The sequence below is a fragment of the Abrus precatorius genome, unplaced genomic scaffold (genome assembly GCF_003935025.1).
Source record: "Abrus precatorius isolate BTA unplaced genomic scaffold, Abrus_2018 Scaffold6, whole genome shotgun sequence".
In the NCBI taxonomy this organism is placed as follows: Eukaryota; Viridiplantae; Streptophyta; class Magnoliopsida; order Fabales; family Fabaceae; genus Abrus; species Abrus precatorius.
Window position 1 is genome coordinate 17,879,347 of NW_020874406.1, and position 27,645 is coordinate 17,906,991.

The following is a 27,645-nucleotide window of genomic DNA, read 5'->3' on the forward strand; positions in this document are numbered from 1 at the left end:
ATTTTGGACTTGATTTGCTCATCGAATAATTGGGTTGGATGAAGATTTTTATTGTTATTTTCTGCCTTGAATCCGATTTTACTTAATGGATGGGTGCGTTAGGATTGAGCAGAACTCGTGAGTTTCTCACCCACAACACACGTGTACTGAAATAAAATCTAAAACATATTTTTTAAAAATTCATTACACACAATAATTTAACTAAAATTATCATAATTAAGTCTCGAAACAACTTAAATAGTAATATACATTTTTTTTTGTCAAATCAAATATAAATCTCAAATAAATTAAAGTGACTATTATAAATTTTATCAACTAATTTTATTTATGTGAACAAGTGCAGCAATATAAAATTAGTCTAGAGTGTTGAGTTTATTAAAAAATTAATCAAAATTTTGATTTGATTCTTAATGTTAATGATAGTACTTTTGGAAGAGTGCAAGAAAAGTAACTTTTTATACTTCTATTAGAAATATGGATAAAATTTGGTTTAAAAAAACTAGATTCATTGACAATTTTTTACAATATTCATATTTAACTCATAGTAATATTTTATATGTTAAAAATAACTTATAATCTAAATATCAAACATTATAAATAAATTTTGTGATAAAAATTGTTTCACCTTTATACAAATATGTTAATTTTATTTAAAATATAAAAAAATAGTTAAAAAAAGATTAACAAATCAGGTACATATTTAGCTAAGTTTAGATCTTATTTGAATTGTAATTTCAAAAACTGGGTCTTTATCTCTTTTTACATATTTGAAATTAATTTTTCGGATAAGAGAATGTTATATATGAAATTGTAAAAAAAAAATTGTTTTTTTCTGTCTTCTAAAAAAACAAATTAAAGTGACATAACAGTTTTTTTTTCATAAATAACATGTGAATTGCTGAGAAACTAAAATGGAAATAAAGAAAGAAAAAAGTTTTCATTTACATTTAAAAGAAATACATAAAATAGGTTGAATTATATATGTTGGGAAATTTCAAACCCACAGATCAATATCACAGTAGACAAATGAGTTTGACACATTGGATTAACTTATTTACTCGCCGTACGAAAGTTGTTTTAAGCGAATTGCAATTAATCAACGTGGTTTATGTTTCGGGGTAAAAATATTTAAAAACAATAAATATAAAAATGGGCAAGTGACAGAAAGAACTTGCAGTTTTTGTCAAATGCTAATTGTAATTTATTAACCCTCATAGCTGATTGAGTTGACTCATCCAACAATATCTTTTTAATTTATTAGTCATGAATTCAACAACTACGAACGATAAAGCGTTTTTTAATATTTAAACTTGTTTTGAAACTTAAACTCCAAATTATAGGTTAAGTTTGAACAATTTCTGTAAATTAATCTATATGTTAAGAGTCTTGTTTATGTCTTTATGTTTGTCCAATTCACTTATTTTTTAATGTGAAGATATCATATCTACCGGAGATTTTCATGCTGCATATCATATCTACTAGAAATTTTCATGCTGTATCTATAGTTACACGAAATGTCCATACTTCTCGGCTGAAAGATGGGAAAATAGCAAGCAAGTATTCAACAAAAAATAGGAGTACACGACTATGACAAAAAAAAAATGCCTTCTAAAATAAGAACCAGTAACTGCTCTATCTTTGTTATAAACTTGACCAAATGTTTATAAATCTGAGTTTAAATTAATTTAATTTATAAAATTAATTTATGTTTGAAAATATTGTTTTAATGTAAATTTATAGGAATTTTTTTTTACTCAATATTAACGTTATAATTTACTAAATTAATTTAAATATGAGTTTAAAAATAAAAATGATTTTAATTAAAAACAACCTAATATAATTTTTTATATAAAATCATTTTTACAATGAAATAAATATAATTTTATAATATTCGAACGTATATCTAACCATGCACTTGGTGTTTTAAATTCAAATATCAGAGTCTATCTAGATACGATATTGAGCTATCAGCAGTCGTCCTTCTACAATTCAATTTCCAAATATCTGAACCTAAAGGTGAGGACGTGTTCAAGTTATGTAAGAATGAAGGCTTAAGGTTATTTAAGTTCCCCTTCATTCCTTCTGCACTTAACTATTTATGCACGGATACAGGAGCAATAACTTTTGCATGAATATTCCGAGTAAAATATATAATTTAAACTATGCATATATGATCTCACAACAATATTCCTTCTTATATTATTTTGTATTGCAAAGACCAATTGTGTCTGCATCAATATACTGCACAGCTCAATTGTGATTAAAAGCTGTGTTTGTTGGTAGCCTGTTATTATCAAAAGTCCCTTCAAATTGGGCTCAGAGGAATATGGTACTAGGTGTTACAACGTCCACTGATTGGATATTACTATCTCTCTCATTCTTATGCAAAACAACGGGTAAAAGCAACCTTTAGACAAAGCCTGCAACATAAGACAGAGCATAGAAAGGGGCTGGGCTGAAAATTCTCAGCCCATTGCAGAAGACAATGGCATGTTTTATATATATTGACATCAACAACAACAACAACAAATAATGGTATCCCTAAGAAAATTTACTAATCTTAAACATACTTCCTCTAAAATAATTTTTACCTGTTGTTTCACGTGTTTAGTGGTAGACATATTTATATTTTAAAAACATAAAATTTTTTTTTTTCATTTTATAAATAAGATAAATAATTAAATTAAATTTGAGGAAAATAGGCATAGCATAATTCACAATAAACGGAAGGTGTTGTGGTGTATATATTAATGGCAATCCTATCAAATGATAAACATGTGAATGCATGTTACTCTTGTCTGCCAATTTTTTATAAGAAGACAAAACAGGGCAGGCGCTGAGGTCGCACGAACAGTGAAGGTTTTTAGTTATACCAATCAACACATCTCAACTCTCTTACTACCTGCCAAGTGATTCTGTCAGAGTCAGCATCAGTTTCTAGTTTCTATAGACAGACATAAAGAGAGGCTCGTACAAGGTGTTTTTTTTTAAGTAAAAAGTACTTCAAGTACACAGTTCAACATTTTACAAATATTGCTTTTTAAGTAAAGAAGAAATGTAAGAACTAATATGAGAAGAAAAAAATGTGATAAAATTGGTCATATGATAAAATATATATAAATTATTTATGAATTTATAGTTTCTAAAACATTACTCATTTAAATATATTATTTATAAAGATAAATAATGTGGTGGGAAAATATTAAAAAAATCATTCAAATTATTTATATTTAATTTTTTTCTCATTTTATTTTTAAAATGAATTATTTTAAATATAAAAATACTTACTACAAATAATTTCTATATTCTTGATCATGATATAAATTATGTAAAATATTTTGTAAATTTATTCAAATTAAAACTATTTTTATAATTGATTAGGAACATAATTATTATTGGAACAAATTTTCAAAGCTAATTTAATCACATACTAATATTATTCAGTTCGGGAAAAGTAAGCATATATTTGTGAAAGTTGATAAAGTCATATCGCAATAGCTGTGTGATCTAGGTTTTATATTTGCCAATATCTAATGCATTGAATTTGATCGAGAGTCAAATCACATATAGGCCACTGTTTTCAAAGCATTGCATTACAAGGCACTATTTATCTCATCTAGGAAAACCATACCTGAAAGGTGAAGTATTTAATAAAATGATAAAATGAGTCTATAAAATATGATAGATCTATTATACTTTATTAATTAAATAAATAAAATAATAAAATATTTTATTAAATCGTATTATTATATTATTTTATCATATTTTTCGAGGTTACTTAAACTTTTATCCAAATTGAAGTGATTGAAAAACATTGCATAATTAAACGTGTGTGGATGGAGAACTCCCTTTCGCCTTATATGCCCGATTACCACAATTCTGATTATAGCATCTACGAAACATAAGCAGCTGGCATCTTCATCAAAATATAAGCAACTTGATTCTTGAGATTCAAGAAATATTAACACAAAATCCACCACCACCTCTTTAATATCATCACAAGCTGCATGTACATTTGAAGTGCCATAACTAGCTAGTTTGCATTTCCTCAAGAGGAAGACTAGCTACGTGAATACTATAAGAACATGGACAGAAGGAGCATTGATAGGAATACTAGGTGTAATGTCATAGACACAGACAATATCTATATAGTCATTAACTTTAATGTTTTCAATGGATAACTTTTTCAATTTGTAATGATAATTTACTTCAATTTTAATTTTAAACCTTATATTTTACAATTTTATTTTTTAATTAATCGAGCATTTTATGAAAATTTAAATACTGGTTCTTATAATTCTATTTTATTTTATATAAATTTCGATTCCTCTAACTAATTAATGGACCACTCGTTAGTCCCTCTTCTTTTATGATTGACCCTAACGCTAGTCTCAATCATCATCCCTATACTGGCAGAAACTAAAACCAAATTTTTTTAAATTATAAGAATAAAAGATCAAGCTTAAAGTAGCCAAAATTATAATTAAAATAAAATTTTGTTTGACTAGCTCTAATACACTATCATTCAATCATAAATTATTATATTAACAAAAATTATTCATTTTTATAATAATTAATTTAAAATTTATATCCATTATGCATTTTAATTAGTTGATAATATGGACTAAAAGTATATTTAAATTTTTTTAATATTTTCTGTTAGTCATGTATTGACAAGTCAATAAAATATGATTTTGTTAAATAGTTAAATGACAGTATAGAGAGCTTTCTATTGAAAAAAAAAAAAAAACTAAAGTACCAATGACAGTAATAATGCAAACCCATAGGCATATCCCAAGAATAACATCGAACATTACCTCAGAAAGCTAAGCGATGATCCATGAACTTCAAAATAGAAAACCCCTTACAAACGTTGTTAGATGTAAAACTAATCATTACTTGAAAAATTCGTTTTTTCTAGGGTTAGGCATTGTATTAAAAAGTCTACATATGGTTAAGTGATTATAAATTTAATTCTTATATGTGGCTTTTACTTAAAAAGAAAAAAGAAAGTTTGACTACTAATGACGTGCACCACTTTATATTCAGGCTCCTTAAAATTGGATGCAAAATCTCCTCTAATCGAGTGTGTGCGTATACGTATTGGGTACAGCATGTGTAGAGCATGCAATTGGATGTGGTTAGCACTTGGCAAATGGCAAAGAAACTCCAACTATATATGAGTAAGTCGATCGGCGTGGAAAGGATTCAAAGCAAAAGTGATATGTTTCGTGCATTAAACAGGTTTTAATGTTTAATGTAAAGCAGCACATGTAACCATGTGATACCTTCCCAGTCAAAGACAAAATTTGAATACAAGAGTAACATGAGCATGGCTCGTTTCTCCACTTGAATCCGTGAGCCTCATAATAAGCACTTGCCCTTTGGCTCAGCCAAAATTTTCACCCATTATTTAATTTGTAATTCTGTGCTGTACTCATACACATTTGCTTACCAAACCTATAGACAGATATTGACCATACAATAAGGCAATAATCTAATCAAATTAAACCGTCAGAGCTTTTCCCAATCTTCATTAGCCCAAAAAAATTTACGTTCAAAAAGTAACACAGTACTAATCAACACTAATCATGTGCAATTTAGAGAATAGTCAAACCTTTTTAAGATTTATTTATTTTCATGTTACAAAATCAATTAATATAATTTTTTATTTTAATCTTTATACAAACATTTTGTTATATTTTAATCCTTATTACAATAATATCATTAAAAAATATGATTACATAAACAACAACTTTTATTAATATTATTATAACAAAATAAACTAAAATGTAATAATACTCTGGTATAGATACTAAAAACGTAAATGAATATCATCTATAAAAATTAAACTATCATCGCATTCTATAATTTAAAATTAATTTTATTTAGATTTAAATTAAAGAATCACTTGGTAGGGATGCCAAAGCAGATTCCACATTAAAAAAAAGTAAACAGTGAACTATAGGTTATAAGGAGGGCCTTTATATTTTGTTTTTACTCTCTCGGCTTAACTAGTGGCTAGCTAGCTAGTGCATGCTATCGAAGCCAGCCAAGGCCTCACACAAATGAATACCGTAAGACCAACTATACCAACATATATTTATGAATCATTGTTCCATGTAAGATTCTCCTATAAATAGGTGTTCTCCGGGGAACAAATCAAATGGGAAGAACAGAAGAAAGGAAAAGAGAAAGGTAGCCCCAAAAAAATGATGAAGGGTCAATGCATGCCCAGGTTGAAAAGCAACTCGTGCAAGAACAAAAGTCCATCGCCAATGACCTTGTTGGAGCGTTTCAGGGAAGCAGTGTTCCGTTTAATGATGTTTTCTGCTCTTTCAAAGGCCACCAACAACGGTGGTTCTGGTGACGGAGAACGCCAACACCAACGTCATAGCCCTTATGATCCTCACCACAGCGAAGCTGTAGCAGATTGCATCGAGTTCATTAAGAAAAAAGCCTCCACCGACACCGGTTGATTAAAACCGTCGCTATAGTGAGTGTAGCTCCGTCTACGACACGGTCGAGATTGTCGTATTGATCAGTATCTATCATGTCACGTAACAAACAGTGACTCTTCTTATTTTCTTGGCGGGCGCTTTCCGATTAGTATATTTTTTTTTAATTATTTTTTGGAAAACTAATTACTTTGTAATTTGATGTGATGGAGATGTAATATTAGGCTCCAACGATATCTGCAATGTGTGAGATGTGGACATAGAATTCGATATTTTTTATGCAGTACGTGTGAAGTTGAAATAATATGTAGATAATGATATATTTTCACAATTTTGTTCTTTCCGACATTTTTGGTGTTTGTTTGAGAAAGGTTTTGTTTAGGAATTGGACTGGACAAAGTCGTAGATGCAAATTAATGCGTATGCAAGAGTTTCGAATTAATGGGCCAACCCATTCAAAAGTTTGTTTCCTAAAAGCGATTGTGAATCAGTGATTCATCCACCGGAGTGTGATTCGGAGCCGCTAGTTTAGTTGAAGAACATTGATGAAGCTTTTTTCTTCTTCTTCTTCAAAACTTACTTATTTTCTTTTTAACAGCAGTTTACTTAACGTTTTAGTTATTGTCAATGGTACTAAAAAAAAATTATCTATATTTATAAATAAATTTTTTTATCTGTTTATAGATGAATTTATCTAAAAATTTAAAATATCTAATTTTTTTATGTAAATTTATCTATATTAAAGACAAAAAAAATTCATCTGTAAAAATTTATCTGTAATTCAAATATTTCTAGTAGATATGAATATTCAAACATTTAATATAAAAAAACACGAGTAATTTTCTCAAAATTATAAAGGCTTTACATGTGAAACTTAAATGAGAAGTACGGATAAGTTCATCCCATTCAATTATGCATCATATAAATACTGCTTCTGATGGTAAGTGTGTCCCCCTTCTCAAAGAGAGACTCACATTTTTCTTACACATACTCAAATAATAAATATATTCAGTAGAATTTTATAATAGTAACGATGACAAAACAGTGAGATTAAAAGTAAAGTTATATTTTTAGTATTTAATGTATTTTATTAATTAAACAGAACAATCGGCTAACCAGTGAGTCAAAATGAGTGGAATACACGATAACCAGTTTAGTCTATTAATTTTGTAGGCAAACACCTTTTTTTGTCAAGATTGGACTTGTAAAAGTTGGGCTAGCCTGTTAACCTAATAACATAGGAAAAGAGGCCCATCCAATTACTGTTGATGATCCTGATATTATGAGAGACGAATCCTTAACAGGGGCACGTTAGGACAGTGTGTCTGTGTGTTTTCTGGTCGGTGGACAACATGTCTTTAATTTTACTAATCGCGTGTAAACTGTAACAGACATTAGAACTATGCTTGTTTCCCATTCTTTGGATACCCTATTTATAGATTGATTTAGTGCAATATAATTCGCAAAAGTTTTATCGAAAAGTCAAAATCCAACAAATCATAAATTATATCAGTTAATAATTGAAACAACTGATATTTTGAAGATTAATTCAATTCCAACCAATATAATTTTGATTATACAATTATCACGACACACAGGGATGAATATTTGTAACATTACTATATCAATTTTTTTTATAATTTTATTATCTAAATCGTGTCATATTCAGATCAATTAATTGAATTATACTTTACCTTATGATCAGACTATGTGTATTAATAAAAAAACTGATTTAAATCAAACACTACATAATTTATATATTAAGTTTAGATCAAAGTAAACACATTGAGTAAAAAGGAATGATAGACTCTGAGCTATAAACCGTATTTACAGCTCGAAATTTGATCAAATCGCGTTGTCCATGCTGACTCATGAAAATCAGTTTACACGGGTTTAGGCTATGACATTGTTACAATCAAATGTTTCAAACTATTTTTTTTAAATACTTGAAATTATTTAGACTTAAATTTAGTAGATGAATTGGTGCGTTTTTTTTTTAAATATGTTAAATGGATCAATAATATCAAGTAATAATGTGTTTGTATTTTTTTTTTTTAATTATTGGATTCGATATATTAATTTTTTAACGCATTTTCTTGAAAATATGTCTAATTACATAAAATATACTTTTTTAACATAAAAGTAAAAATAAAATAAAACCAATTCGCATAAATCCATTACTTATGCTGAGTGAGACTTGGATTATTATTTTAATCACAAACAATTTTGGTTAAACTCACACACATCTCTACCATCCATATGGGTTAAATTATGAAGTTCGAATTGATAACCTTACATGTATGTAAATATTATCTTTCACGATATTTTCTTATAATTATTTGTTAATGATTTTTAATATAATTAAATCTCAACTTATTTTAACATAAAGCAACAATAAGTGAGAATGCACCACATTATTAATAAAAAAATATTATTATAGTTTTAATAATAATTATATTAAAATTAATAAAAAATAATTAAAATAAACAAAACAAAATTCTTAGTTTTTTTTATTCAATTTAATCTAAATTCGATCCAAATTACTTACATGAATGTAGCAAATGACTTTATTATTAAAAATTATTTATATGCACAATAATTTAAACTTGAGACCTTACTTAATTACTTACTACTAGTATAAACTTCTAGAGATACCAAGTACAAAATTCTTATTTTTAGCTCTTTTTTTTTTTTTACTTTGAACATTTTGTTCTTATCTTTTTTTTCTTAACTATCATTGAAGATACTAAATTTAATTATTTCACATTTTTACCTTAGAGAGACGGATAAACATTACATTAGAGATGGATAATATTTCATTTTTAATCATAAATCTAAATTTTTAATTAAGAAAACTGAAACAGATGATTTCAATATCTGGTGCACACTACTCATTTAGTTACTGATAAAGGGCATTACGTATTGGATGCCGAAAAAGGCTCAAATATCATATAGGATTTGCAACAAAATCTCTATGAATCAGGAACAGAAGAAGTACTTGTGCTCTATGGACGCCCTGCTCACTGTCTTCAAATGAATGGTACTTCAATTCAAACCACACATGGGACCATTTTAAGTCATACATAAGGAAGTGAATTATATCATATCGAACCAAATAAGGGAAAGCATCCATCCAAAACACACGAATGGAAACCTTCTACGTTTGTTCAATCCCAAAACCATTCGTAAATGAATGCCAATAGACGCAACGCAAGCAAGAAAGTGAAGCTTGAGGTTGTTGAATCTCGTAGTACGTAGTTTAATTCTCAGCTAACACTCGTGCGCTTGCCACATACCATGTTGATGGATTGGAATTTCTATAATCTTTTAACATCACACGCAAACGGTCTTCAATAATCTTTGCCCCATTCACATGGTGGATCACATAATAGGTACCAACAAAATAGAATACATGCATGACATTTTTCCTGGGTATATGAACATATAACACTTCTATTAGTGAAGTCCTATGCCATGTCATGTAAGACTAATACGACAAGTAAATGCTAGCAATTTCTATATTATATTTTACACGACACAAGTATATACTACCCATCTAATCCTTAAGAACATCCAGCAAACTTAATTACCCAAGCTTCTTCAAAAATGTTTCTTTGACACTTTTCTTGATTTCCACACTCTTTCAATTCTTCTGTAGAATTTCATGTCAAGAAGAAGGGAAAAAACAGAGAATATAAAATGCTATTTTATAATAAAATTTAAAACGTGTGTATAAAAATAAGTGAGGAAAAAGTATCAAGATTTCATCTTTTATAGTAGCTAAGCTAAAGAGGGGGAGTGGAAAAGAATAAGAGTTATGCTTTTTTATTTTTATTTTCTTGGTTAAATGCAATTTTATCTATTTCTTTTGTTCTCTACTTCACACCCGTTTTAAAAGTGTCAAAAATAATTTTCCGGTTAAATAATGACATATACAGGTCATTTTAATAATAAAACACAAAAATCCTTATATTTCAGCACGCACTTCCCATCTTTTGTCAAATAAAATCAAGAAAATAACATAATAATGTGACTCGTGCAGTTAAATTCAGCAATGATTGATGTATTAAATCACAAATTCACACGTACGTGTAGTATGAGGCCTAATTCATTCAACATTACTAAGCCATGTTTTCTAACGTTGTGTTTCGACGAGACATTTAAAAATTTAAAATATATATATATGAAAGTAATAATGAAAGATATTTAAAATAGGAGTAAATATTGTATTATTATAAATGATAAATATAAAATATTAAACATAATTGAAAGAATTTTATAATCTTTTTAACAAAAATTATAGTTAATTTTTTTATATAACATAAAAATTATTTAGTATTGTAAAACTATTTTTTTTATCATCCAAGCATATAAATTGCATGCATTATACGTAGCATAATAAATACTGTGGCAAGGCCAAGGAAGCTCACAAATCACAATTGTGTAATTTTATAGCAAGTTTGGCAAACAGTTTTTTAAGAAATAATCATTTTGAATATGTTCCAAATTACTTATAATTACACCTTTCTTACCTCAAATAAATTAATTAATTAAATCAAGGATTTGTTTATGAGTAATATGTTCATGAGTACAGTATTTATATATATAATTAAATAAATTTTAAATAATTAAGATAAATTTAATATGAAATTGGTATGAATTTTATTATAATTTGATAACTATGTCTTATTTTTTAAATCATATTTAATTATTCAAACGTCATTTGCTGAGATATTACATTAATTACATATATAGCTAAAAGTAGTGTTTGAAAAGGCTAAGACAACATATAATATACGAGCTAGCTTTTAAAAGTTAGGTTAAGTCCAATTTCGCAGTAGATTTGATATTAGAGTACCTTACTTAAGCTCATAGACTTACAATTTAATAGTTTTCTTGATCTCATATTATAAATATAAGAAGCATGATGGAAATAGGAGTAGGGTATTATAACAAAGGGGTTTGCCATTTATTATGTGGTTGCAATTTGCTACTGAGAAATTGTGCGGTATTTACGAAGTGGGTTCAAACTTCAAAATATATACTCTTGAGTCTCTGGTCTTAGTCCTAGTTGCAGGGTTGCTGTTTGCACAGTCTATAGTTTCTCATAATAAATAATTCTCCAAAACTTAACGGACCCGTTCCCTTCTTTTGATGCAATTTGGGTGTCATATCCTATCCTATTCCTTCTCTCTGTCACGTACACATTACTTTGCATACATAGCTAACGCCATAAAATGCTCAGAGAAAGATAAAGCTGTATACATTGTACCATGAGATAAACAAAAATAATAGGAAAGCTAAACTTACCGTACAAGTTGTCAGTCACTTAAGACCCCAACCCTCGTCCTTACATAAACCTCTATCCACATTCTCACGCGCTATACATAGGATCATCTTCTTATCGCAAACACCTGTGATGTTCCTTTCTTCACTTAAATATCGGAAATTTTGTGAGCATTTTCTCCACCATTATTCTGCTAATGTAAGCATTATCACAACATTAGCAGAATCAAGATGAGAGTTGCGCCTAGAATTATTAAAAAATTCCATTGACAATATAAATGATATTATTAAAGCATCTCTATAATTACTAACAATTCACAAGGCGTGACCTAATATTTACTGATTGCGATGAAGTATCTCTAATTACTAACAGTTCATGTAATTGAAATGTATGTTTAAATTCATTTAAGTCATATATAAATTGAATTTTTTTTTTAATCATAAAACAAAGAGAGCGTAAGACGAACTATTCGAAAGCAAAGTGAAGGATGTCCCTGTCCTTGGTTATATTAATGTAAAGTGCTCCTAGAAGAGTAGAAGTAGAGAAGACAAAGGTGCTATACCCATGAGAATAGATGGTAAGTTGGATTGAAGAATGGTCATATACTAAAACTAGAGAAAGATCTTTAACATCACGAGGAATGCCGAGTTAGGACAATATGACTTGCGATTTTAACATGAAAAGTGTATAATTAATATACGAAGACTGTTATTTTATAACAAATCATTCCATAATTCAATAATTATAATACTAGTTTTTTTGTTTATTTTAAGTTAAATATATTAAATAATAAATTGAGTATTGGGCTGCAATACTAATTAAGACATTAAAAATTGCAACTACTTCTAAATGTTTTTGCGAATAAATGCCTGTACCAAATCCAAACTCATGTCAGTGAGTAACTCCTTTTCATTACAGGCACTTTTTTTAGATATCAAACGAATATCAATCTAATCATCATCCTTAATATGCAGAGATATAGAATGAAATATTCTATTTTAACATTTTTTATAAAATTAAAACATTTTTAAAATTTTTTATATCACTTTAATTAACTTTCTAAACACAAATTAAATTATAAGTTACATTATATATTCTTTTAACTTATCCATCAAATACTTTTTTCTTAAAAAACAACTAACAAATGTTAACATTGATTATGAAAATAAAATAAGAACAAATACTTTTATATTTGTTTTCTTGAAAGTTCTTAAATTACATTCTCCTTCTATTCTATTTTATTTTAAAAAGCATACACATTTTCCTGAGAGATTAATAAATGTTATACTTTAATCCATTTTTATGTGAACAAATCTCTTAGGATTGGTTCTTCTCTTTTTATGACTCAACATTATCAACAACTTCTTTTGAGTTCTTACTATTGACTTTATAACTTCGAAAGATAAAATAAACGTATCTAGAAAAGTTTTAAAGCCGTTAATTTAAGTGTTCAAAATATATTTTCATTCATTAAAGTTTAAAATCAATAATATGATATTTAAAATTACTTGTTGGGAACTACAGACGATGAAAAAAGTAGAAACATACCCTTGAATATTTTTTGTAGTTACTCGTCATCGCTAGTAAAATCACTTTTATGAAGATGGATTAAAGTATAATACATATTAATATCCTATTGAAAAAAGTGCAATTTTTAAAATAAAAATATAATTTAAGTATCTTTAAAAAAAAATTCTCCTAATAAATATTAGATAAATCTCATTTACTTATTGTTTATCAATAAAAAAAATCATATACAAATTTTAAATAAATTGTTTTAAATTTCTCTATAATATTTTTTTTTATCAAGTCTCTCACAAATACACACAGTTATATATACGGGTGTGTATATATAACACTAAATTTATTTTTCCTTTCAAGATATTAAACATAGTTACTATTTTATGTAATATTCTTCATACAGTATTAAGAGAATTTATAAAATATTACAAGGAAATATATATTGCTTAATTTTTTTGGATTTATGATGTTTAAATTTGATGATAGGATGGACTCCTACTGTATACCTTGGCTAATGGATCATAAATGCATCACCCATAGAAAATGACGGTGTGACTTTTCTTTGATTCAAAGGATTTGTACTTGCTCATTCTAATATGTTTTTGAATGTGGTCAAGTAAAAAGACTACATATGGATTAGGACTTGATTAGAGAGAGACAAAAATCCACCATTCGGAGCCAAATATACGCCAATTGTGTATGAGTCGGTAGTTGCATTACCCATATGATTAAATACTGCTGTTTCTTTCTATTTATGGTTAGTTTGGGTTAAACTTATAACTTCCATAGTCATTATTAGTATTATCTTTTTCTAAAGCCAATCATTTCAATTAGCAAATTAATGAAAGAATGTTTGCGGAAATAACATAACTATAATTAATTAGTCAGTGTCAGTGCACTAAGTTCCCCCGGATGACATGTGTCAGGTTGGGAACGGCCCTAGAACTGAGTACAGTAAGAAACCAGTACATTTTCCAACTGATTAACCTTAACTAACTTAACATGCAAAGACCCTAAATTATATATAATCATAGAATGATAACCAATTAAGCAAAGGCTATCATTATCATCTATAACGTATAAGTTGAATATGGATAGGGACTTTAGCATTGATTCAAGCGAAATCTGGAGATCTGCGGGTATAAGAGTTGAGACTGAGCTCCAAGGAAGCACGAGAACCATTCTTGAACCCATCTTCAGAATGATGCCAACTGCTTCCATCATAGTTAGAAGAATTAGACTTGAGGTTGCAATAGCCATGGATGTCCTCACCGTGCATAGGGAATAAAGGGAGGGTTTCAATCTCAGTAGCACCATCTTCTTCTTGTTCTTCTTCCATGGTTTCTTCAGTTGGCCTTATTTTGTCAAAGAAATTGGCGTAGGCTGAGGAATATGGGTCCACACCGACCCATCCCATGTTGTGTCCAACATGACCAGTACTGCTGCCCCCAGCTGATATTGTGCAGTCCTGAGAAAAGGGTTCAAGATAAATGAAGGATCAAAACTTGATTTTCACACGGTTCAATACTTTATAGAAAAGATTTCTAGAGCGAGAATCTTAATCTTTAAAACCGGTAACTAGTTGTGAATGAGCAATGTAACTTTTACTTCAAAAAAAATTTTCCTTTATGTTTAGCTTTGTCGTTTTAGAAGAGTGTATGAGACCAATGGGGTTCTTCCTTTTATGGAAGTTTCAAGGACTGAACACTGTAAGTGCCTGGATTGTCGATGCCTTTTGTTGTTAAATAAGATATCATGGATATGGTAGACTATCACTTGCTTTTGCACTCTCCAATCTCACATAGATGCATGAAGTCTGTGATAGATCATGGATGCTTTTCAATGCATTGTAAAACTACATGTGCATTGAACAATTGAAAAAGAAAAAGAAAACAAATAGCTAGCTAGTATCCCATTCAGGGAAATAAATAAATAATATAGTATAAAAAGCTTTTCATTCTCAGGTTCATAATGGAATCATCCTAACTTACCCTAAAACTCTTTTCCATGGGCACGGTTCCATACCCATAATTCCCCATCTGTCCCACAGTAACCATCTCAGCAGAAGAAGATGATGCCGAAGAGATCCCTATAGACACATAGCCACAACATAAGATATATAAAGTAAGTACTTATATAAATCTGTTAGTTACAATTTTTTTTAACCTTGTCCCAGAAGAAGAAAAGTTAATGTAGTAACTTCAGTTATTAAGTGCGTGCTTCAAAACATGTTAAAAAGTCTATAAACAAGGATTCAAATCAGAAGTTATAACTAGTACGTAGCCTTGAAGTAAAGATGGATCCACCTGCATCCTAACGTGAAACCAAATATGAGGGGTGTGAATACGGTTGTTTACCTGTAGATGGTATGTTACAATACTTGGTGTGAATGGGTTCTTCAGGTTTCCAAGCAACAGCATTAGTTGTTGCTCTTTGCATGGGCACATTATCAGAAGTGAACCTTTTCTTTTGCCTTTCTCGAGCTTTGTGGTTTTGGAACCAATAAAAGACATTTTTGCCTTCAATCTTACCGTACTGCCTCAGCCTAGCAGAGATCCTCTGAATCTGTTCTGCACTTGGGGATCTAATTCCATTGTTATAGTAAAGGTCCTTCAATATTCTTATCTGATCGGTTGTGGGAGTCCACCGTGTACTACTTTGCCTGCTCAGAAACCCCCCTTTTCCACTGCCACCATCCTCGTTTGGTGAGTGTTGTTGTTGGTTCTGTTGTTGTTGGGGTTCCATGGTGGGCTGAAAACAAGAAGAAAACAAAGAGAAGCAAACAAAATAGTGTTGGATAAAGAGAAGGGGGAGAGAGAAAGAGGGAAAGGAATTAGAGGGTAGGTGAGGAAGAGTGCATGATTTGGAGGGAATGAAAGGGGGGTTATAAAGTTATAATAGGGGATAGAAGAGGCACATGGTACATGGAGTGATAAAGAGAGAAAATCACAAAAGATATCTGGGAGAGAAGGACTGAAGTTGACAGAGAGGAGTTCATAAAAAGGGAAGGGACAAAAGAGAGCTTAGAAAGTTAGGGTAACAGCAGGAATTACTTGGATGAAAAGGCATGACCAGGTATGAAATAAAGTGTATTTGCACACATATACATAGGGGTAGTGAGAGAGAGAGAGAGAGAGAAAAATAATGAGGTGTGAAATGATATATTGGATGGAAGGAAAGAAAAAAGTAGATGTTCTGAATGAATGAATGAATGGCAATGGAATAGAATGATGCGGGTTGTGATTTGGGAGTTCAATGGGTTCTTCTTTTGATGGAGATATCAGACATGGCCCCTACATTTATTTTATTTATTTTTTCTACTCTATGATTATGTCGAATCACCAAGCTATGAAGATATTCTGTACTTATCTGAGGACGTGGAGGGTAAAAATGTATTTTGCGAACTTATTGTGCATATCATGGGTCCCAACCAATACATGAACCTTGCTTCCATTAGGGCTTTTTATTTTTTGTGTTCTGCATTGGTCTGCATATTCTATAGGTATTTCAGGAAGTAGAGCTTTTCAAATTGTACTTCTGAAGACTCATGATGCGTGAGCTTGATGTTTAGCGAAGACTACACCCTATGTGACAAAGATTTTTCAATTTACAATCTTTAGAGAAGATGAGATCTTAAAAGGTCTATTATCATTGTTTCTTCACCAGCCTGCATTATTAACACTTCTGGGGCAATGACCAAAAACAGAAAAATAATGTAAATAAGTCTTATTTGGTTATACGTACCTTTCAAACTTGTTTATCCTCAACCAGAAACAAAATTCATTTTCTTCTTGCTCTTTTCCTACATCAAGATCACACAGTAAGGTTACGATTCACTCTTGTTTGTATGCCATACTTTTCTACTTATTGGCATAAAGTGACTGCACTTTATCTGAAGAAAAGAAAATAGAGAGACCAATAAGATAAGCTCGAGCGAAGACAAAATCTTAAACTCTATATAGTTTGTCCATTCAAACGGTTTAGTTAGAAATTTTAGTTATCACATAAGCGAACACTTTAATTTCTCTCGTCTCATTCCTCATTTTGTCTCCATGTGCGTATGCCCACAATCGCCCATCCCAGAATAAAACTAGTGTTCTTGATCATACATATTTTTGAATAAAAAAATTGTACGTAGATATTCGCGTCAAATTTAGGATCGATCAAATTTACAGGACATCCATTGGGTAGTGTTTGCATATAATTCTCCATAAACCAATTGGATAATTTATAATTAATTTATTTTCTTACATTTTTTTAATCTCTTCTTATTTTGTCATACCTCTCATTTTCTTTTATTTCCATTTTTTAATTCGTTCATCCATTTCATTCCCCTTTTTATGATATGTAAAAAAAAATTATTTATTTTACTGCATTTACATGGATGATGCTATATATGTTGAAATTTTCTACATCTATTTCGCTATATCTATACAATTATTGTGAGAAAAATGATACTCCATATGAAATAAAATGAAAAAGAGGAAAGGGCAATGGTAGGGTAAAAATAAATGAAAAGGCAAGTTGATGAATTTGTGATGGGTACAGGTCCTTATGCGACGGAGCACGCGCCCCAAAAATTAAATGCTTAGGCATTAAATGCAAGGGATGTCACGGTTTCTGGAGCTTTTTCTGTGTTTATCTTCGGGTGAGATCAGAACTCGAAAGCTCCATCATTTTTTGCCACTGCCGCTTAACCTGCGGTTCAGCTTTCAGCGTTTTATGCTATTTGCCTGTAAGCAACCCTTGAAAGTGAGTGAGCGCAGTGAAAAGATGTGCCCGCCCAACTCCTGCATCGTACTAACACTCTGAATAATTTACCCAAAACTGAATTCATGTTCAAATTTTTATATCCGGCAACTTTGATCCCTTTCATCATTCATCAGTTAACTGCACTCGGGTATCTCCAATTTTTAACATATAAGCAAACCGTACATGAATCCAATTTGTGGCTAGCACATACACATGTATATGGCACACGTATATGTATAATAGAATGTTGTTGACCCTGTGTAGTGTGTACTAAAAACATTAGTAAAAAATTAATATCTACAGTTGTATTTAAAACTACATATGCTGAGAATTTATTGATAATATTTTTAAATAACAAATGTACATTATGATGTAGAATATTTAAAATATATGGTTTAATTGATATTCGGGACAAGTGAGTGTAAATATGTTTGTCTGGGGCATTATAATATAGAATATATAGCTCCAATCCAAATGACTTCATGCTCGATCACAATGTGGTTAATTGGAAAATAATTAGATATCTTGAAAAGCAATATGTATATTTATGCAAACGGTCACAAAACAAATGAACTTCAGCAAGGTTTTCTTTTCTCGTGCATATAATACCTTACAATATAACAGTACAAGTTTTACATAAAAAAGAACCAATCAGGGAAACTAGTGTGGATGGAACTATTCAATATTTCCTTTTTGAATTCATTCTGTTGTAACAGTCTCGTTCATTTGATAGTTGATACAAAACAAAAACATCGGAAACAATATATTGATTTGAACGTTATTCAATCCTTCATGTACGTGTCTCTACGTTTCAACTTTTCAGATTGCATAATTTGCTTGATTTTGACACCGCCATCATGAGATTTGGCTTTCCTTATCATGCATTTACATGGCAACGAGGCATTGCTTAGAGCTTCTCCTCTCTCTAGCTATCATTTCCTCTCTCTCTCACACACACATAGAGGATGTTCCTTCATTTAAAAAATACACTTGGCCAAATGGTCACATTCTTCTGTTTGATTTACCTTTATATACCTGATTTTCCAAGCCAAACCCTTCATCTCTCTCTTTCTCTCTCATCCAAAATCCTGAGCTGCTTACCTCATAAGGGAGTGTGACCTAGCTAAAGGGACCTCACAGCCGCAGTGGTACACTCCCTAGTCTTACGGGTAATCATCTTCACGCACTAATTTTCTACCCGTATCTCCAAAGATACATCACAAAGATCATTCCATATCTCTCTCTTTAGGCTTCTACTTCTACTAGTCTTATTTTCTTTTAGCTTTCTTTCTTTCCTTGTTTTAGATAGTGACTTTGCAGCCATATAGAGTAAAATCCTAGTCATACAAGCTTTTTGGCTTCTCATTTTGATTTTGTTCATATTCTGTACGATCATTTTCAAACAATTAGATTCAAATGGGATATGGCGTTTTTAATTAATATTCTGTACACAGATGATTTCATTGTATAATATTTTTCAATCCGGCTTTGAACGAAATAGTTACTTTTATGTATAATAGTTTTTATGTGATAAGACTGTGGACTTGACCATTTTTTTAATCAATTAAGCTTCGGCTTATAACTTTTAACAACCTATATGAATAGGGGACCGCACCCAATGCAAACCATAACTCTACGTTGCAGGTATTTTTAAAGAATATAATTTTACTCAAATTGAGAATATTTATGTAGGCTAATTATTTCATTATATTTTTATATATAAATAAAGTTTGAAATCAAAAAACCTTAGAAAAGAATTTGGTATGAAGCACCTAAATCAATCGCTCCCTGGTTTTTTAGTCACAATTATTTTAATTAACATCTTTTACATTTCTTTTTTAAATGCTCAGAATTTCAACATTAATTCTTTTAAAGAAAAATAATAAAATTTTAAAGGACAACATGATTGAATGAATGCTTAACACAAGATTGGCAACTATCCCATATACAGTACAGTTTTACCTATTTATTTTTCTCTTAGCCTTTTATCGAAAGACGTTTTTCATTCTTCCAATAGCTCATGTTTATATAAATATAATAAAAAATAATTGTTACACAAATTTTTATTCATAAAGTAGCTATTTTTAGATGGTCCAATTGATGTTAATTTGGCTCGTACTCCACAACGATGCAAATTTGAATCCCATTACGCATATGAAGATTTCACTGTACGTAAATCTAACTATTCTGTGTAATGCTCCAGTAAAAAGATTATAATGTATAGTGCAAGGTAAGGCATTTAAGGAGAGAAAATATAATTTAGGAAATATAATCAATACTAGTACAATGTTTATATTAAAATTATTCTTAACTTTCTGATGTATCACTTATTGCTATTTATTTTTTATTTATAATAAGTGTGTAAAGTATTATAGAATTAGATGAAAATAAGAGTACAGTTAAAAAAAAAGTAATTAATACATCTTAAATTTTTAATTAGATGGACAAACAAATGTAAATCTTCTTTTAAAAAAGAATAAATAAATAAACTGAGGGATAACATTTTGGACAACTATATAGCTCGATAGATACTAAATTCATAGCCAAATTAAAGTACTTAAAGTAGCATGTATCATTAGCCAAATATAAAATGTAAAACATATCTTCATTAGAAATTATAATTGACCTTGCTTGTTACCACTTGACACCGGTTAAACACAGAAATTCAATTGGGTCCTGATCTAGTATGCAATTTGCAGATCTTGCATCAAAAGTTCGATACAGTTTCCCCGGCCCACAACTCAAATCCTTTTCAGTGGTTGATTTTAAACAGTAAATGGTTAATTTTGGATCTAAAAAGTTTATGAATTAAAAACCAAATGGGGAAAAAAAGTTGTAGAAAACTACGAAAGAAATAAAAGGAAGGGGTTGATGAGAAATGAAGAGGTAGCTGTTGCTGATTGAATCAAATTCTCGTTTTCTGAGAGACTAAACTTAATTTTTCATTGAACACCACGGTTTATCTTCCTCTTGTCTAAGTACTATTTCCCATTTAATACATAGGGTGCATAGCCATCTATGTGTACCCTGTGTCTATATATACATCCACCAGATTTGAAAACAAGTGAAATAAATATTTATTATTAAATTTTATATTAATTAATATTAAAATGTATAAATTATATAATTTTAAAAAATAATCTTAATCTTTTACACATGATTGAATTATTTCAATTTATTCATCTTATTCTCATATAATAATGTTTTTTCACAAGATATATTCTCTATGTGAAATATTTTTATTTTTATGAAATATATATACACAATAATAATACATCATTTTAGTCCTTAAGATTATAAATAATAAATTTTAATTCTTAAAATTATTAAATACAGATTCTTTTACTCCTTAAATCTATTGTAAACAAACTATTTTGATATAAACTCAATAAAATTGTTAATTCTAGAAGAGAAGAATTACACATAAACTAAACAACAGAGAATCTCAGTATTTCAACATAAAACTCATAAAGAAATTCAAAACTAACTTAGATTGACATAAAATCATGTTATTTCATAATATGGATAATTATGTAGGTTCCGTGTTAACCTGCCATGTTGATAACTAAGGGACTAAAAAATTAATTTTCACAAATTCAAAGACAAAATATTTTTAATAATTTCATAATTTTTTAAAAATAGAAAATAAAATCGATAAATATCTATATTCTATAATTTTAAATATTAAAATGACCATTTTTTTGTAATATTAAGTATTAAAATTATTTTTTATAATTTTAAGATTAAATTAATAGATTCGTATAATTTCAAATGTTAAAATAACATATAACTCGTTTACATAATACATGCAAGGAACTGTTTTTAAACATAATAGGTGCGAGTAAACTATTTAGCTTCAAACTTGGTTACCATCGCTTAACCAAAAACTATTTAGCTTTCCCTTTTCTGGTTGGCTTCTACTTTGGCAGATTGCGCAGAAAGATCTAACATATCTGGGTGAAATGAAGTTTGATTATATGCATTGACCGTGGAAAATAAAGTAATTATGTACTGATGATCTAGTGTTTTTTTATTATTATTAAAAATATGCAATGATAGAAATGGGTTACTTAAAGAGTTTTCTTTAATTTTGAGTTTGAAACCTTTAATTAGGTCATATGTTACTTTTATATGAACCATCAGGTATTTGGTTGAGTGGATACAAATTTGATTTTATATATTATTTTAATTCTGTTAACTTAAGTTAAAATTTAAGTAATTTGCATTTGTTTTTTTTTAAACACATTTTTTTGTAAAATTAGTGAAAAAAATTACTCCAATGATGTGAAATATTTTAACACTTTTTCTTACATAAACACGTAAAAATATTTATGAATCGATCAACAAAATTGAATAAACTTTGATGTCATGTTAAAAATTGAACATAACTTTCTCTTAAAATGTTAATTTACAAGAGATTGCTTGTTAAGTCAAATATTTTAGCTCTATTCTTAAGTGAATTTGAAATATTTCAATGGTTACAAATTTATCATTTATAATTAAGCATGATTTTAAGAAAAAAAATTAATTACAAGAATCAAACATATTACTATCCCAGTCATCATGCATTTAATTATTATGATGAAAATTGTTTTACCATATCTATGTAGATATCATTATTGTTCTATTTAGTATCAATTTTGAACCTTTAATTTTTTTAAAAAAAAATATTTTGTAGACTAAGTTATATTTTTATTTTTTAAATTCTATTAAAATATTGATTTAATCCTTTATCTTTGTTTTATTTAATTTGATCTTTTAAGTCGTTCTTTTTAGTTTCATGTTAACATTTCACGTCAACTTTGTTATGCTATTTAACAAAAACACATTAACGTTGCTAATACCAATAAATTAAAACACCATCACCATCTTCTTTGCCAATGCCAGCCCATAGCCTTTTTCAAACACCAAAAACCATCAAAATCATAGCCACTTTCCTCGCCATAAACACACCCTATCTCTGCAACTTTAATCATGACCTAGACCACGACCAAAACTATCTCTTCCCTCTAAAATATGACTTCAATTTATTATTCTTGTTTTTTATTTTTTTAAATCCCATTAAAGTAAATTACAATGCTGAAATATACTTTAAAAAGTCTGTAAAATAACTATCGGTAAAGATAATTATTTTAATTTTACATAAAATGTTTGTCTAAATAAAACTCTTATGACTCGTTTAAAATTAAGAATGCAAATGAGATGAGCAAAATGAAGTGTTTATAATTTAAACTTACCTCGTAAAAAATATATTTAAGTTTTACTTGTTTAAATAAGTTCGATTTAAATTTTAAGCTTTGGTTAGTTAAAGAGTTGAACCTTGAATTTAATTTATTTCCTTGTTTATAATGTTTATTTGATAATTTTCCATCTTTAAATTATATTTTGTTTATTAAATTAATATTTAATATATTTTGTATGACAAATAAATAAAGTAACATAATGATAAAATATAATTTTATATACATAAATGTGAATTAAAAATAAAAACATATAATTAAAATGATAAATTTATTTAAAATAAATAATACATATATAATTTTTTATCGATTCAACTTTTAGATTATTATTATATATTATCTTTATTATTTATGTCAAATATTGTTAAAATTGAATAATTACAATAATATAAATTAATTTTGTTAGTTTTATATATTTTAAAAGTATATATTATATTAATTTTTATATATGTATATGAATAAGATATCAAATAATTTTTAATTAATGTCAAATTTTATAAATATAATTTATATTATTGAAATTTTAAATTTAAAGAAATAGAAAAATAAATCTAACAATTAATTATATGATTAAATTATTTAATAAAAAATTTACTAAATAGTATATAAATAAATATAATTTATGATAATTAAAATTAATTTATCTACATACATGATTAAATTTAAATTTAATAGATAATATAATGTTGAGTACGTGAATTAATTGGTATAAGTTATTTCAGTTTAATTAATGATTTCAAAGACTCAAACTCAAGTCTCACTAAATATAATGTAAATATATTTTATTTAAATATAAAACAATAAATTTAAATTTTTTATTTATAATTATATGAATAATTTTTTAAATATTAAAAATAATTACGCTTAAGTTAAATAGAACCATTATAAATGGCAAAAACTTTAAATCAAAATTTATTATTTACAATTACATGAATATTTTGTTGTCGGAACTATTAAAAATAATTTTCTTCAAACGGGATAATGATAAATGGTAAATTTTTTTATCTCAATATTTAACATCATTCATGTACAGTGAACAAAATTCTTACACAAATAATTTAAAATAAATATTTATTAAACAGAATACAAATTAATTACCAATAGTTATAATTACGTAATATATATTTTAAAACATATTACAGTAAATTTATAAATAACAAAGTTAAAATACAATAACTTCAATTAGTTGAATTTAAAAACACAGTTATTATCCTTTTCAAGATAAATCAATTTGACATAACCCGACGCGCGTGGGCTTCCTGTCATCACCTGAATTTTATTATTGTTAATATTAAATAATTTATTATATTTTACATTTTAATAACATCCTCTGCAGATTCCTTTTCAGATTGATGAAAACATTGAAAAGTCAAGTCATATATCAGATCCAGATATTCATCATTGGTAGTAATGCAGGCATTGTCTCTTATCTCATTTGCATTAATCTAATTCAGAAATGTTATTAACAGATCCAATTCAAATAAAACTGACACTGTTTTCTATTAATTTGTTTCAGCTGATGGGTATTTTTAAAAAACTATTTGAACCAATTATTAAAAATTTGAAATCGAGACATTTGATGAATGTACAGTTTAAATTATTTTCTTAAAATATTTATAAAGGACAAAAATAAAGAAATTAAATGAATTAACATTTTTAAGTTAAAATTAACTTGTTTTAAAAATATATATTTCTTTCTTTAAAATATAAAATACGTAAATTAACTTTAATTTGTAATTTTTTTCTCCTACAGTTATTTCTACATGTGTTTAACTGAACAATATATCAAAAAGCAATCTATAGAACTCGACCATGTAAACGAATCAAATCCACAAATGCATGAAGCCGACCAGCATGCATGCAAATAATTAACGTGGGCACATTCAACTTCATCTTTTATGTACGAGGCAAATGGTAATATTATAAGTAAATTGATTTTTCTAGAAATTAAAATATGTTTTTTCTTTTGTTCTCTAAAAGACGGATTTGAGATATATTTGAGCTATTTTCAAAGTAAAGAAATTTGTACTCTCCTTGTAATTTTCGACATGACTGAAAACTAAATTTGAATATATAATATCAAATTTGTGACTTTAAAAGATAAAATAAATTTTGGGTAGGATTTTAAAATTGATAATAGAGACATTTAAAACTCTATCTACCTTCTAAAATATTAAAAAGCAACAACATTTAAAAATTAATTGTTGGTAACTTTGGATGTTATAAAAAAGACAATATATCATTTATAGTAATGTTTATACTTAGTTGTCATTATTAAAATAACCATTTATATTAAAAATAATTAAAATATGACTCATTTATTTCTCAATGTAATAAATTATATAATTTTAAAAAGTAAAAAAAATATACTCTAGTATTAAAAGAGCTGAGAGAAATACAAAAATAAAAAGTACTAAAACGAAGTATGAGAAATTTTGTAAAATTTGATATTAATTTCTAAGTCGCTTGAATAAAGCAAAATGAAAAAAAAAAGCATCTTTCTACTTATTTACTTGAACAATGAACAAGAAAATATAGATATAGAATAAAATAAAAGTTTTTTTTTTTAACTATTTTCTCGTCGATTTGGAGAGACTAACAATTTTTTGGGCACCTTTTTAACTAACAAGTTCAACTACAGATTATAACATTTTATTGAATGAGTGTTTGCAAATTTGATTTTGAATAAATTTAATTTCGTAAAATCAAATAAATAAGTTTAAAACTGTATTAATTTTATTTAAAATCTTTAATTTTAAAAGTAAGTATGTAAAAAAATTTAATATAATTTTTTAAGTCTAACTCAATAGATAAAATTTATAATTTTGATTTAATTGTGAATTTAAATGTAAAATCAAATTTAGTTAAAAGTAATTATCATACAATTTTTTTTAGAATCACATAATAATAAAATAAACATGATTTTGTGACATTTAAAGAAGAATCCAAACATATATGTGCTAAATAAACACACGTAGAAAGTACATTGTCAAACAAATTAACATGAAAAAAAGAAGATATTTTTACACTGAAAATATACAAATTATTTTATTTAATTTAAATATTTTATTTAACTTACATCTAATAGTTAGTAAAATAATAAATTATAATTTATTAAATATAAATTAAATAAAAAAATTTAGACTTATATGAATGTGATAAAAAATATAATTTATTTTGTTTTTTTTTATAAATAGATGCCTTTTGTCCTGAAAAAGTTTCATAATTAGAAATAGTTTGACTTTGATAAAAATCAATTAAAGGGCAAACCAATCATTTTGTTGGGGGTGCAGCAACGGGCCCTTTGTAGCCCTCTCTTGGCCCTCACTCTTCTTGCTTCCTTGGTTCGTACAACTATGAACCAAACACACAACCAATAAGAAGGACCAACCAAATCTCCTTGCCTTTACGCCATCGTTCCTTAAGAGATGGTTTGGGATGGGAGTTTTAGAAGGGAAAAAAAAGAGTGACATTTATATTTTTATTTTTATTTTTAAATTAACATAATTATAGAATATATATATATATATATATATATATATATATATACATAGTAATAATAAATAGTTAATTAATATATTGTTTATGTCAATTTATTATTTTATATTTTTAATTAAAAAATAAATAAATATATTCATTAGAAAAAAAATTCCTCCCTTTTTTTTAATAAATTAAAGCTCCCCTTTTCAAACATTTGTTCATTCAATAAAATGTTATATTACTCTACAATTTGTAGTAATAAGACTTCTTATAAAAAATATTAATTTGGAGAGGACAAGAAATATTTGATTTTTTCATGTAAAAAAGAAGTGGTAATATATATTTTAAAACAAAGCCACTAAACAAAAAAGTCCAATTACATCTTTACTCTCTTTAATTAAGAATATGTGCATTTTTAGTTTTTGAATTTTTTTTCAAACTAATTAAATATCTTATTTTTTAAATTGTGCAAAATGTATGCTTCTTTGATTATTTTTCTACTTAAAATTTTTATTTTTTATTCAAATTATTAGAGGTGTTTGTATTAGAATTAAATTATAAAATAATTTAAAAATATTTTTAAAATTTTAAAAATAAAAAAAATTAATGAAGAATTAATAATATTTGAAAGATCGTATAAAATTTGAAATTATGGTTTGAAGATGAATAATTTTATAAAAAAATTGGATAAAATTTGATATTTTTATAATAGACAAATTAATCAGTTATAATTGTAAAAAATTTGAGTAAAAATTATAATTTAAAAATTTTTAAATAGTCAATTTTTAAAAAATAATTAATTAAAAATTAAAACTAAAATCACATGTAACTTAAATTAAAACGATCGAGAATGTAATTAAGGGGGGAAAAAAGGTAAAGAAGCAAATTGTTGCTCAGACCAGGTTTT

At 27.5% G+C, this 27,645-nt stretch overlaps 1 protein-coding gene across 1 annotated transcript; it reads right to left on the reverse strand.

Moving 5' to 3' along the window:
• Positions 1-14,380: 14,380 nt before the first annotated feature.
• LOC113869944 (protein WUSCHEL) lies at positions 14,381-16,011 on the reverse strand. Its single transcript, XM_027506498.1, has 3 exons — positions 15,624-16,011; positions 15,258-15,355; positions 14,381-14,734 (listed from the first exon to the last, which is right to left on the reverse strand). The coding sequence occupies exons 1-3, from the start codon at positions 16,009-16,011 to the stop codon at positions 14,381-14,383; spliced, it is 840 nt and encodes a 279-aa protein (XP_027362299.1).
• Between the last annotated feature and the right edge of the window lie 11,634 nt (positions 16,012-27,645).

Excerpts from the sequence above, each read along its gene's own strand:
- LOC113869944 (XM_027506498.1), bottom strand. The coding sequence starts at position 16,011 with ATGGAACCCCAACAACAACAGAACCAACAACAACACTCACCAAACGAG. Across the intron at positions 15,356-15,623 it reads TTGTAACATACCATCTACAG|GGATCTCTTCGGCATCATCT; the intron begins GTAAACAACCGT and ends ATGTGTCTATAG. Across the intron at positions 14,735-15,257 it reads CCATGGAAAAGAGTTTTAGG|GACTGCACAATATCAGCTGG; the intron begins GTAAGTTAGGAT and ends CCCTTTTCTCAG.